The sequence below is a fragment of the Lissotriton vulgaris genome, chromosome 9, assembly GCF_964263255.1.
Source record: "Lissotriton vulgaris chromosome 9, aLisVul1.2, whole genome shotgun sequence".
Taxonomy (NCBI): Eukaryota; Metazoa; Chordata; class Amphibia; order Caudata; family Salamandridae; genus Lissotriton; species Lissotriton vulgaris.
The window spans coordinates 1,112,334,926-1,112,348,955 of record NC_141697.1 but is presented as its reverse complement, the minus strand read 5'-3'; the positions used below and the strand labels follow the sequence as shown (position 1 = coordinate 1,112,348,955).

At 44.8% G+C, this 14,030-nt stretch overlaps 1 protein-coding gene across 1 annotated transcript in view; it reads right to left on the bottom strand.

The window, feature by feature from the left end:
* DENND6A (DENN domain containing 6A) overlaps positions 1 to 14,030 on the bottom strand; it is a 338,779-nt gene that overhangs the window by 117,129 nt on the left and 207,620 nt on the right. Inside the window, exon 14 of the mRNA XM_086939111.1 lies at positions 3,020 to 3,084. Within this exon, the coding sequence (XP_086795237.1) occupies positions 3,020 to 3,084 (65 nt within the window). The remainder of the gene's footprint in view (positions 1 to 3,019; positions 3,085 to 14,030) is intronic.

Genomic DNA, 14,030 nt, shown 5'->3' with positions numbered 1-14,030 from the left:
GCGCACGCTCTTCCACCTAGGGATGTTAAATAAAAGGCGTACAACCGCATTTTGAACAATTTGGAGGCGATTAACCAGGTATGCTGGAATGCCACTAAACAGTGCATTAGCATAATCAAGGCGGGCCAGTATGAGTGCTCTGGCAACCGACTCTCTGGCCTCCCTAGGGAGCAGGGGAAAAAATTTGCGGAGCATTTTCAGAGTGGCAAAACAAGTGCCGGTGAGTTTTTTGATGTGGTACTCAAATCTGAGATCCTCCGTAAACCAAACACCCAGATTTTTTGCAGGTCTTCCCATCTCGGTAGGGCCAGGAATGTTTGGGGGCCAGAGTGTGCTCTTGAATGAAGGGGGAAAGGAGCCGTAAAAGAGCACCTCGGACTTGTCCTCATTGCACTTCAGCTGGGCCTGTGTTAACCAGCGAAATACTGAGGACAAACAAAGATGAACAGTGGATGTGTCCAGGTTGTCATCTGGCCAGGTAAACAGCAGCTGGGTGTCATCAGCGTACCCTACAATCTTAGCCCCGAACTGTTCAGCCAAGTATACCAAAGGTGTAATGTATACATTGAACAGAAGGGGGCTAAGAGTGGACCCCTGCGGGACCCCTGTAAGCAAAGGTCTTTGCTCCGAGGCATACGGAGGCATCCAAACCTGCTGGGTCCTATCTGATAGAAAAGAAGAAAGCCAATCAAGCACCACTCCCCCAACACCAATGTCTGACAGCCGGCCAAGAAGGAGATCATAAGGGACAGTATCGAACGCGGCAGAGAGGTCCAATAAAATTAGGACCGCTCTGCCACCTCCATCAAGACACTCCCGGATGGCTTCAGACATCTCCACCAGGGCCGTTTCGGTGCTGTAGGCAGCCCTAAAGCCCGATTGGGCCGGGTGGAGGGCATTAGATGTTTCCACAAAGCTCTCCATTTGAAGAAGAGCAGCCTTCTCACAAATTTTTGTGAGAGCAGGCAGGAGGGAGATGGGTCGATAGTTTCCCGGGACCGACACATCTAGTCCTGGTTTTTTCAGGAGTGGAAGGAGTTTAGCGTGTTTCCAAACCTGGGGGACCACGCCAGCGGCCAAAGAAAGATTCACCAATTGCGTGATCTCACTGCAAACAGTCTCCGCCACTTCCGAGAGCACTCGGGCAGGGCATGGGTCGACAGGGGAGCCCGATTTAGGGGACTGGAGAAGACGGAGAACATCCTCTTCCAAAACCTGTGCGAAGGTGGTAAGTTGATGCACAGGGGGTGCGGGAGAGGGTGAGCAAGGGCCGGCTACAGAGCGATCAGCGGGAAGTGCCTCTAAAAGGCCTCGCTGGATCTTCGCTATTTTAGTTATAAAAAAATTAGACAGCTCCTCACACCATTGTGCAGAGGACGGGAGGGCCATGGCTTCCGCCACAGGGGACACAAAGCTTTTGACGATCGCAAAGATCTCTCTGCTGTTGTTGTTGGCCTTGTTAATGCGCCCGGCATAATAGAGACCTTTAGCGACCCTAATAGCTCCATAATAATTTTTTTGAGCAAGTCGAAGGGCGGATTTAGCCTCGGGGCTATACTCTCTCCTCCATAAGCGTTCAAGTCGCTTACAGCCCTGCTTCAGTTCTCTTAGTTCTGGGGAGAACCAGGGTTGGGAGGGCGCGCGTCTGGCTCTGGTCAGCACTGTTTGTTTGGTAGAAGCAGTCGCCGCCTGCCCTATCCATTCATTGAACTCCCCCACTGCATCGTCCAAGCATCCCTTGAGATGTGGGCGAGTGTTAGACAGGGCCAGTCTGAACGCAGGTAGATTAATTTTTTGACGATGACAGGTGGGGGGCGGGGGGCTGGACTCTGCCAGCTCCCAGCTAAACCTGATCAGGTCATGATCAGACCAGGATGTTTTTTCCACCGACACTGGCTGGATGGGGAAATTCGTACATACCAGGTCGAGTAAATGGCCACCCACATGTGTAGGCCCCGACACCCATTGTACTAGCTGGGCAAGCTCCAGAATTTCCCCGAGCCTGCGAGCCTCGGAGGAATCAGGGATATCCATGTGGACATTTAGGTCCCCGACCAAAAGAAACTTAGGAAAGCCTAATGCCCGTGGGACTAGGTGTTCTTCTAAAGAGTTGAGGAATTGGGTGGCTGAGCCTGGGGGCCTGTAGATCAAAGATCCACCTAAGGTGAAGTGGGGAGAGGTTTTGATGGAGAAATGGAGAACCTCACCCCCTAGATTCTCAGTGAGAGGCTCAGTTTCAAAGCTCCATCCCTCCTTGAACACCACCGCTAGACCGCCCCCTCTACCCAGCATGCAACCCTCAATGGATAAGTGGAATGTTTGAATATCGGCATCTTTGCAACTATAACATTCGACAGCTCCACAAAAGCCAGTTCTATACAGATATGGAAATCCAACCTTGGACCACCCATGTGCAGCCTGGAATCTACATGAATTGGGGCTGCTTAATGTTATGACGCAAGAGAGGCCCCTTGCACCACTCTTTAGTTCACGCTAATGCCTTTCAACAATGTTCGGCTCCATGGGTTCCAGGGTGTCTGAAAGTGCAATCTGGCTCGGTCTCTGATGCTTCCATACTGCTGTGATAGGCATCAGTGCATATGTTGGCGAAAAGAAGAAGGCCCCAGATAAAACCATGATAAAGAAAAGGCCAGCGAAGAGCACATTCAGTTAAAGAACCAAGTTTGCGCTCTTGAAAAATCTATAAATGAATATATAAATAAAAAGGAACGGGCATGGAAAGGTCATGATTTATGAATTTCAGATAGGTTTTCAACTAAAAATAAATTCTGGTAATAAAAACAGCTCAAAAATAGGAATAAGGTTCTTTTTAAAGAGCAGTTCGAGCCCAAAAGTCATCTTCCTACTACTCACAATAAGATACCCTTTAGCCAAAAAGAACATATATTCCCAATTATCACTTTATTCAATGCAATTGTAGATTTTCTTCACAGCAAGTTTAACAGTTTTGAACTGTATAATTCTTTTTTTTTTTTTACAATAAGACATTACAAATTACCTTCTGTAGTTGCTTTATTATCTCTTCATCACGGTTTAGAAATGATTTATAAGACGAATAGACACCTAATTTTAAAGGAATAAAGATTAATGAAAACGTGTACAACAGCAAAAATAAGCAAGTATCTAATTTTACAGCAACCTAAGGATTACAACCTCTTATTCTACTGAACAAAAATCTGCAAAAAAGTTAATACTGAAATGTTACATGACGAAACACAAAAGGCTTTGACTGATTGTCTTTCAACACAATCTATATGAACATATTTGGTGTTGCACTGTCTACAGCAGTGAAGTTTATTCACACGAGAATGAATCTGCATAATTTATATATCTACCATACATAACTTTCCTCTCAGTTTAAATGTCTAATATTGAGTTAAATACGTGATTATCCAAGGGCATGTCTAGGCTATATAGATCACTTGTGAACAACTCCCCAGAACCTTTACTGGCACTTATTTGCAGTGGCGGCTCCTCAGCTAAGGCTTTCAGCAGTGGAAATTAAGGAAAAATAAAATAATAACTCGTTATTGTTTTTTTTGTTCCTGCAGCGGCAGCTTGGCGGGGCGGGGCTGCTCTCAGAGCAGGGAGAGGAGTGGTGGGCACTCTGTAAAGTGTGCATGAATGTTTGGTAGGGCTGTCTCGGCCCAGCTAAACGGTAATGATCACTTTGCACGTTCTCCTACCTGGTTAAATCACAGCCTGGGTGTAAATAAAGCCCAGGCTCCCATTCCCTGGCTGAGCGCCGAACCACGGAGCTCATCCAATTACCATGGTGCTCATCCAATGACAACGGTGCATTGCGGTGTTGTGATTGGCTTAGAGAAGCCTGGGTGCGTCCTGTTCCGGCAAGAGCGGAGAAAAGAGCACGAGGGCTAACGAGGTGAGGTAAGTTTTACCACGCCCACGCCCTCCGCATCACCACCCTTAATCAGTACCAGCCGCCACTATTTGTACAGTGGGAACAGGACATCGGAGAAACAGAGGACGAGGACTGGGAGGAAGGTAAAATGAAAGCTAGACAGTCAGTAATATCAGCAGGGCTACGTCTCACACAATTTAAATACACATTAATATTATAATTATTTAATATATTAAAGGATAGAAAGGCTCTGGAAAAATTATAGGGAAATAAACCCTATGTCTGAGGTATGATTACAGAACAGGTACATTCAAACATACTGTTTGGGAATGTTCTAAAAATGCAATCACACTGTCAGAAATTCTCGACCCTCCAGCATGTTCTGCAACCTCCCATTGAGAAATCTCCCAAAACTCTTATCCTAAATATATTACAGAGCTAGGGACGGCAACAAGGGGCCGAGTATGTTGACTGCGATTGGATAAACTGTGGCCAAGAGAGATACACAGCCCTGCCAAGTACCACGCATAAGGCGTTAGACTAACATTTCAGTGCAGTAGTCCGATCACCGCTCTGCAATGCATGGTCATGCATTTATAGCGCCTCCTCAGCTGTCAAGCTGGAGCGCTGCTTAAGTACCACTGACTGCGCAAAGGTCTTAACTGGCCTGGGCTGGTTACAATGTTTCACCAAATAAACACAGCAGAGTAACTGACAAAATTCAAGACTGAGTCTCATTATTTGATTTGCCCAATCAACAGCTGGACCACGGGATAGAGTTCAGTTTACAGATTTGGATGAACCCGCGTGGGTGCCAGTCTCGGCGAACTGCATGGACTGTAGTCCACTGCTGGTGTAGCGATGAATGTCGCTCGAGTCAGAGTCCTGGACGTGCCTGCGCACTTCTCAGACTGGCAGACAGGACTGTGCCGGGAAGATTTTTTGCGGATGGCTGGGTCGTATTATACCATAACGGCTCTCGCTGAGGGCAAGTGCCACTACTACTCATAAATAATGATTTGGCTTCCAAATTATGATTCTTTTTAGGAGCGCACATTATCATCATGCAGCCTGTAACTTAAGTTTAGCTGAGAGGCTGCTCACCTCTGTATTGCACTGTATGCAGACAGGCTGCACAAAGTAACTTCACAGCCAGGAGCCTCTAAAGTAATTGTAAAAGTTACACAGCTGAGAGCTCTGCCTGTCACTGACTATACAACAAGTTGAGTTCTGTTAAGCTTTTAATCAACAAAAAATGGACACTTGTAACACTGCTCGACCTTTGGTTCAGTGTGAATAAGGAAACCCTCAAAAAAATCAATGTTAGTTGGAATGCGGTATATATGTTTCATCCGCCCCACATTGAGATTAAGGCAGTTATCATAGGGTGTTCCTATTTGTGTTGACTGCCAGCCTCATCCAGAGGCACCTCTAGTCTCGAGTGCAGTGTCCAGAGACAAAAAGGATTTCCCCACAACAAAAGGAAATTTAAACAGCGAAGTGATGCATATACAAAAATGGAAAAAAATGGAAAAAATGCCTTATGCTTTTATTTCGGGGCAAGTTTCCATTTGTTAAAAAAAATTGGTATACTATCTGAGAGCCAGGTTACTGGGCCATATAGTATTGCATGGAAAAAGTTGTCGACATGTTTCAGCTCCCTGGGCCAAAAGGTCTATGGAGCTTTTGACAGGACTTACAAACACAGTATAGACATACATTTTTACACAAAATACTACTCACACAACTTGTGCGGTAATCCTTTTCACATAATGATTTGTTATGGAAAATACGCTCTTCACAATCTAGAAAAAATGTAAGATTAAACATTTAACTAGTTTATGCAAACATTAAGTTTTGAGGGGGTGGGGTATGTTCATAGTCACAGGTAATCTATTTAATTACTCTGGATACTTATCGTGGAAGGTTATTGGTAAGCTACAAAACATGATATGGCGTGGTGAAGCAATAGGAATTAATTCTCATATGTTCTCTTACCCATATGTATAAGCATTGTATTGACTGAGTAGTCAGGGTCGCATGGAGTAGGCGTATCATAAAGCGCAAGGTTCTAATAGTCTTAATCTAGCAAATGTGGTTGGCTGTACATACGCAGTGAAAATATACTGAGTAAGCATATATTGGTATTCTGATTTTAGGTCAGCAAATGTAGCATTTGGTGCGTTCGGCTAGTTTCACAAAAGGCAGACTCTTCGTTATTGTAGTGAGAATACTGACAAGTTTGGTCTATATTTATAAATTGCGAACAAGCATGTTGTTTGGCTACTCATAGGGCTGCAGATACAAAAAGTATTACCCAAATGCGCATAGCGGTGTAATGGAGCTAAAACTATTGCCCAGTAACGCATATCTTAAGAAGGTCTGAGTCGGGTCATAAGAGTGAGCCGAAGGCAGTACCACCATGGTTGTGTAGGGATACAAGCCAGAAAAAAGCGCGTAAGCAAGTATGCTTAGAACAGTTCGTAAACATTTGCACTGAGATCTTACCTGCTATGTGAGCGTTCAGTGTATCAACGGGGACCGCTAATTCAAAGCGCAGAGCTGAATTTAAAGAAAGATGCCTGTAAATATAGATCGACAATTATGCATCTTACCGGTATCTTCAGAAAGGGTATACGCGGCGCCATTACCAGCGTGGAGGCTACACTTTGGCCTTGTGCTGACTCTGCCCCCGGTTTCGGAAGTTACGTTGCTGTTTCCTTTTTAAGAGATTTTTTTCAGGTTTAAAGGGGCAGTGGAGCATTTGTTTGATACCAGACAGAGAAGATAAAAATGGTCTTTTTTCTTTTTGTCGTTTTCTGGTCAGAGAGCCTAATTTCATTGCAAGGCAATTATTTTTCAGGAATCCTGTCAATATGCACGCAGTACAATCACGGTTGTACTTAATGGACGCAATGTCCAATGATCGTATTTTGTCATTGCATTGATTCATTTTGCAAAGTGGTGCCATGAAATATTGTCGTTCAGACCGTGCTCAAAGGTGCGTAATCGGTCCACCCATCTTTGCTCTTTTTCATAGTGTATTTTCTCCGCATTGTTAGATTTATTGGTCAGCATCTCGATGACTGTCCATTGTATGTCTTCATGTGAATGATTCATTTCCAAAAAATGGGAGCACAGTTTTGCAGTGTTCTTTTTTAGTCTAATATTGCTTTTATGTTCGCCTATCCTCAGTTTGATTTTGCGACACGTCATCCCGATGTATTTCTTTTGGCAAGGGCAGTTAATCATGTAGATGACGTGCGACGAGTTACAATTCGTGAACTGCTTTTGTGTCCAAACGAAATTGTCTGTTAGTTGTAAGGTTTTTGTGGCTTTCGTTGTTTTACAGGCAACGCATGTGCCGCAAGGAAAATGTCCTGACAGTGGGGTCATTGTAATGCTGTTGGTTATGGGCATCGGTAGGTTTTTTCGAGGACGAGTATGTACAAGGGTATCTTCTAAGTTCTTTGTCCTTCTGTTGGCGAACCTAGGTTTAGGCCAACGACCTAGAAGGGGAAACCGATGGCAGCGTCCATACCACTCCGGTTATAACATGCCATACTACCAACCGTTTGTCCCACACTACGGAGGATGGGTGGACCCGTATCAGCAAGGGATGCGACAGATGCCCCAACTGGTTGACCAACAAATGGCGGGACAACACAACACACACCAACAAGAGCAGCCTTTTTTATCCCGAGGCCGCTCTCAACCCCGAGGAAAACGAAAGTCTCTAACCTGGCAAGACCAGCAAAGGAATGTCTAAACTCGGAGCATGGCAGCAGCACAACCATCTACCAGCAAGAACAATCGCTGATTGTCAACCTCTCAGATGTTGAACTCAATGAGGACCAAATAGCCGTCCTAAATAAAGGATTAGGATATGTCCCTACCCCAAAAACAGACACTTTTAAAATCAAAAGTGAATTAGCCGAATTCTGCAGAACATTGAAACTTAAAGCATTTTTTGCCAGCAGTACTACCCAACAGCAAGACGGAGATACCACCTTACGGAGAAAATCCACCTTCAATCCTCCATCATTTAGTGTCCCTCCTGAACTCCACTCTTTCGAACAAGCTCTCCTGAAAGGAGTAGACAGTATGGACAAGAATGTGACCAAAACCTTCCAGAATCTGACCAAAAAGGAACGTCTGGCAATCGAGGATCTAAGTAAAAATGAAGAACTGGTGTTTAAAACCGCGGACAAGGGGGGAGGCACAGTAATCCTGAACAAGACAGGTTATAATGAACAATGCCTGGTCCTCCTTTCTGATACCAGATTCTATCAGAGAATCACAGTAGATCCTACTGAGAGACTTCAAAACACCATATCCATCATGGTACATGAGGCAGAAACGAAAAGGTGGATATCTAAAAAAGAAGCAGAATTCCTAGTGACAAGGGAGCCTATCACCCCGTATTTCTATTCACTCCCTAAAACCCACAAAAATAGGACACCGCCACCAGGACGCCCGATAGTGTCCGGGATTGGATCAATTCTTGAACCACTCTCTAAATCTGCAGACGAATACCTGAAACCTCTGGTTCAAAAAACCCAAACGTATCTTAAAGACACGAGAGACCTTCTGACACAGATTTCTGATATGCCCTTTGATCCAGAGACAATGCTCTTAGTAGGTCTTGATGTAGAGTCTCTTTTCACAAGCCTACCTCAAGATGAGACATTACAGATGTTAGAGGATGTCTTATATATGGAGGACTGGCAGTACAACACACCTAGGCACTTTATCCTTGAATGCTGCAAGCTGGCGCTCAAAGAAAATTTCTTCGAGTATGATGACAAGCTGTATCTCCAAACCCATGGTACCTCCATGGGCAGCGCCTTCGGTGGCAGGGCTCTATGTGAGCCAATTCGAAACACAATTTGTCTTGAGTGAAACAAACACCTTCTCTTCCAGTATTATTTACTGGAAGAGATATATTGATGACATTCTCTTAATCTGGAACATAGAGCAAGACCTCACCGAATTTATACCTTGGCTTAACACCCTGGACCCTTGGTTGAAGTTCACGTATACATCCAACAATAACCAACTGGATTTCTTAGACCTGACAATTTTCAATGACAACAGAACTTTACAAACCAAAACATATACAAAACCAACGGCTAAAAACAGTTTGCTATCATACAGAAGCTACCACCCAAAGCCCCTCAGAGACAACTTGCCTTATAGCCAATTCTTACGCCTTAAAAGAAACTGCAGTAAGAACTGTGACTACAAAGCACAAGCAAAGGGTCTAAGCGAAAGACTGAGGAATAGAGATTACACAGAAAAAATCATCAAAAAGTGTAAAAAAAGAGCTGATAATCAACCAAGAGAATGCCTCCTTCAAACATATCCTAAAGAACCAATAAAAGATCTGACTACCTGTGTTACTACTTTCAATCCAGCCACCTATGCCATTCAAAAACTGATCAATAAAAATTGGCATATAGTGAATACAGGCCAATATAATTGGCCTAAACCTAGGTTCGCCAACAGAAGGACAAAGAACTTAAAAGATACCCTTGTACATACTCGTCCTCGAAAAAACCTACCGATGCCCATAACCAACAGCATTACAATGACCCCACTGTCAGGACATTTTCCTTGCGGCACATGCGTTGCCTGTAAAACAACGAAAGCCACAAAAACCTTACAACTAACAGACAATTTCGTTTGGACACAAAAGCAGTTCACGAATTGTAACTCGTCGCACGTCATCTACATGATTAACTGCCCTTGCCAAAAGAAATACATCGGGATGACGTGTCGCAAAATCAAACTGAGGATAGGCGAACATAAAAGCAATATTAGACTAAAAAAAGAACACTACAAAACTGTGCTCCCATTTTTTTGGAAATGAATCATTCACATGAAGACATACAATGGACAGTCATCGAGATGCTGACCAATAAATCTAACAATGCGGAGAAAATACTCTATGAAAAAGAGCAAAGATGGGTGGACCGATTACGCACCTTTGAGCACGGTCTGAACGACAATATTTCATGGCACCACTTTGCAAAATGAATCAATGCAATGACAAAATACGATCATTGGACATTGCGTCCATTAAGTACAACCGTGATTGTACTGCGTGCATATTGACAGGATTCCTGAAAAATAATTGCCTTGCAATGAAATTAGGCTCTCTGACCAGAAAACGACAAAAAGAAAAAAGACCATTTTTATCTTCTCTGTCTGGTCTCAAACAAATGCTCCACTGCCCCTTTAAACCTGAAAAAAATCTCTTAAAAAGGAAACGGCAACGTAACTTCCGGAAACCGGGGGCAGAGTCAGCACAAGGCCAAAGTGTAGCCTCCACGCTGGTAATGGCGCCGCGTATACCCTTTCTGAAGATACCGGTAAGATGCATAATTGTCGATCTATATTTACAGGCATCTGTCTTTAAATTCAGCTCTGCGCTTTGAATTAGCGGTCCCCGTTGATACACTGAACGCTCACATAGCAGGTAAGATCTCAGTGCAAATGTTTACGAACTGTTATAAGCATACTTGCTTACGCGCTTTTTGCCGGCTTGTATCCCTACACAACCATGGTGGTGCTGCCTTCGGCTCACTCTTATGACCCGACTCAGACCTTCTTAAGATATGCGTTACTGGGCAATAGTTTTAGCTCCATTACACCGCTATGCGCATTTGGGTAATACTTATTGTATCTGCAGCCCTATGAGTAGCCAAACAACATGCTGCCTCGCAATTTATAAATATAGACCAAACTTGTCAGTATTCTCACTACAATAACGAAGAGTCTGCCTTTTGTGAAACTAGGCGAACGCACCAAATGCTACATTTGCTGACCTAAAATCAGAATACCAATATCGGCTTACTCAGTATATTTTCACTGCGTATGTACAGCCAACCACATTTGCTAGATTAAGACTATTAGAACCTTGCGCTTTATGATACGCCTACTCCATGCGACCCTGACTACTCAGTCAATACAATGCTTATACATATGGGTAAGAGAACATATGAGAATTAATTCCTATTGCTTCACCACGCCATATCATGTTTTGTAGCTTACCAATACCCTTCCACAATAAGTATCCAGAGTAATTAAATAGATTACCTGTGACTTTGAACATACCCTCCCCCCTCAAAACTTAATGTTTGCATAAACTAATTAAATGTTTAATCTTACATTTTTTCTAGATTGTGAAGACCGTATTTTCCATAACAAATCGTTATGTGAAAAGGATTACCGCACAAGTTGGTTGAGTAGTATTTTGTGTAAAAATGTATGTCTATACTGTGTTTGTAAGTCCTGACGAAAGCTCCATAGACCTTTTGGCCCAGGGAGCTGAAACATGTCGACAACTTTTTCCATGCAATACTATATGGCCCAGTAACCTGGCTCTCAGATAGTATACCAATTATTTTTAACAAATGGAAACTTGCCCCGAAATAAAAGCATAAGGCATTTTTTCCATTTTTTTACATTTTTGTATATGCATCACTTCGCTGTTTAAATTTCCTTTTGTTGTGGGGAAATCCTTTTTGTCTCTGGACACTGCACTCGAGACTAGAGGTGCCTCTGGATGAGGCTGGCAGTCAACACAAATAGGAACACCCTATGATAACTGCCTTAATCTCAATGTGGGGCGGATGAAACATATATACTGCATTCCAACTAACATTGATTTTTTTGAGGGTTTCCTTATCTCCTGAGGCACAGCCGGGAGCAGAAACGAAAATTGTGTATTTTAAATGACAAAAACTGAAAATTTGTACTTATTTTAAAAAACACACTCACCTCCCTGTTGCACGATTACTGTGTGCAGGCACCCTTTTTAGCTCAAAAACGAGCACTGGGTAGGGCGAAATCGCTGTTTAACACCAGCTGTATCCCTCACAAGCTAACTGGGACACGCCCACTCGAGGCCACGCCCCTGCACTGCCCCTTGCTATAAACATGTGTATATACCGGAAGCGCAGCGGACGAGCGCAGCGGGCGCGACGATTGCGCGCCGAAGGCGCGCATAAGGCAAGCTCGTCTGCGCTCGTCCGCGCCGAGTCCGGGCCATGGGCCACTCCTCCTGCCCCCCAGCCATTACAGCGCAGATGCTACACCCCGGCAACCCTCTATGGACTAAGGCCCTCTGCTAACACCTGTACTCGACATATTCTTCAAGCCGAGGATCTACCGGTAACCTGCCCCACATGCTCCGTATCGCTCAAACCTAAACCTTGCTCTGCGCCTACGCATGATTTTCACATGCTCCTACTAAACTGCCGCTCCCTGCCCAAACATAGCGCAGAAATGGCCCTGATGTTGGAGGAACACACCCCAGATATAGTATTCCTGACGGAAACCTGGCTCACTTCTGAGTCCGATCCTGCGATAGTAGATGCCCTCCCTGCCGGCTTCCAAATCACACGGCAAGATCGACCTAAAGGGAGAGGAGGAGGCCTGGCTATTATTCACAAGGAACAATACCACTGCCGAGTCACCTTGGAGACTATCTCAGACTGCGAAAGTATTGGTTTTAATATCGATCTTTCACCCAATAGCTGTTTTTCGGGCACCCTTATCTACCGCCCGCCCGGCCCCCCGAAGCAATTCCATGAATCACTGTCATCTAGTGTGGCCGACAGAGTTAGTACCTCCTCTAACTTCACCGTGTTAGGTGACCTAAACTTTCATTTTGATTCCCCCTCTGACCATACAGCCATCATCTTACTAGAGGATCTCGCAGCCCTACAGCTTACCCAACGTGTCACTACCCCCACTCATGCCAAAGGCCACTTATTGGACCCAATTTTCACCAACTGTCCTGACATCACAGTGGACCCAGGCATTCCCCTGCCCTGGACAGACCACCTTTTGATCCCCTTTAGGTGGACCGCACTTAAAACTCCACCACCAGCCCCTACTACAAGGCTCAGGCGAGCCTGGTCGCGCCTCGTGGTTGATAACTGGTCCATTAAACTTGCCAGCTCACAACCCGAGAATCAGGAGGACCCTACCCTAGCGAATCAGGCCTATGTCAACTGGATTACTCACACCCTTGACATCACTCTCCCTATGAGCAAGACTGTACTGAAGCGTCCACATAAAACTGCCCCGTGGTATACGCAGTCTCTTAGGGACAAGAAACGTCTCTGTAGAAGGGCGGAAAGACGCTGGCGTTTAGACAACTCAGCAGACAACAAAACCCGCTACCGTGAAACTCTTAGCGAGTATAAAACCCAAATAAAAGCAGCTCAGTCCACTTACTTCGCCGATAAAATCCTGCAGGCCAAATCTAAACCTAGAGAGATCTTCCAGATCATTAAAAACTTAACAAACCCACCCCCTGCGTTGCAGGTCGCGAAATCTGTCACTCACTGCAATAATATTGCTGAGTTTTACTATCAGAAAGTAAACAAGATTTATTCAGCATTTCCCTCCCCAAAAATTAACTTATCAATCCAACCCAATACTTCCCCTATCCTCTCCCCCTTTCCCTCCCAACACATCTTAACCCATTTTCCCCCACTGAACCTTTCAACCCTTGAATCACTAGCTCTCAGTGTCAAATCCGGCTCACCGGACGACCCTGCCCCACCAGACATCTTAATGGCAGCATCCCGGATTATCTTGCCCGTCGTCAGGGAGGTACTAAACGCGTCCATCTCTTCCTGCACTGTACCAACTGTCTGGAAACAAGCCTTGGTCAGGTCACTAATTAAGAAACCCAATTTGGACCCGTCTGACTTAGCCAACTATCGCCCCATCTCCTTGCTCCCATGGGTGAGCAAGGTCCTAGAGAAATACATTAATCAACAGCTAGTGAATTATCTGGAAGACTATCACATACTAGATCCCACGCAGACGGGCTTCAGACCAAAACACGGGACTGAAACCGCTCTCCTCATGGTTACCGAGGAAGCTAGAAAAATCCTGGATCAAGGAGGATCAGTGGCAGTGATCCTCCTTGATCTAAGCGCGGCGTTTGACACGGTCAGTCATGACACCCTACTGAACCGCCTGGCCTGTGCGGGGATTAAGGATAAAGCCTGGGCGTGGTTTAAATCTTTTTTGGAGAACAGATCCTTTAGGGTTTTTGATGGCGAGTCTGTGTCCTCCAGTAGGCCTTTAAAGTGCGGTGTTCCTCAGGGCTCCTCTCTGAGCC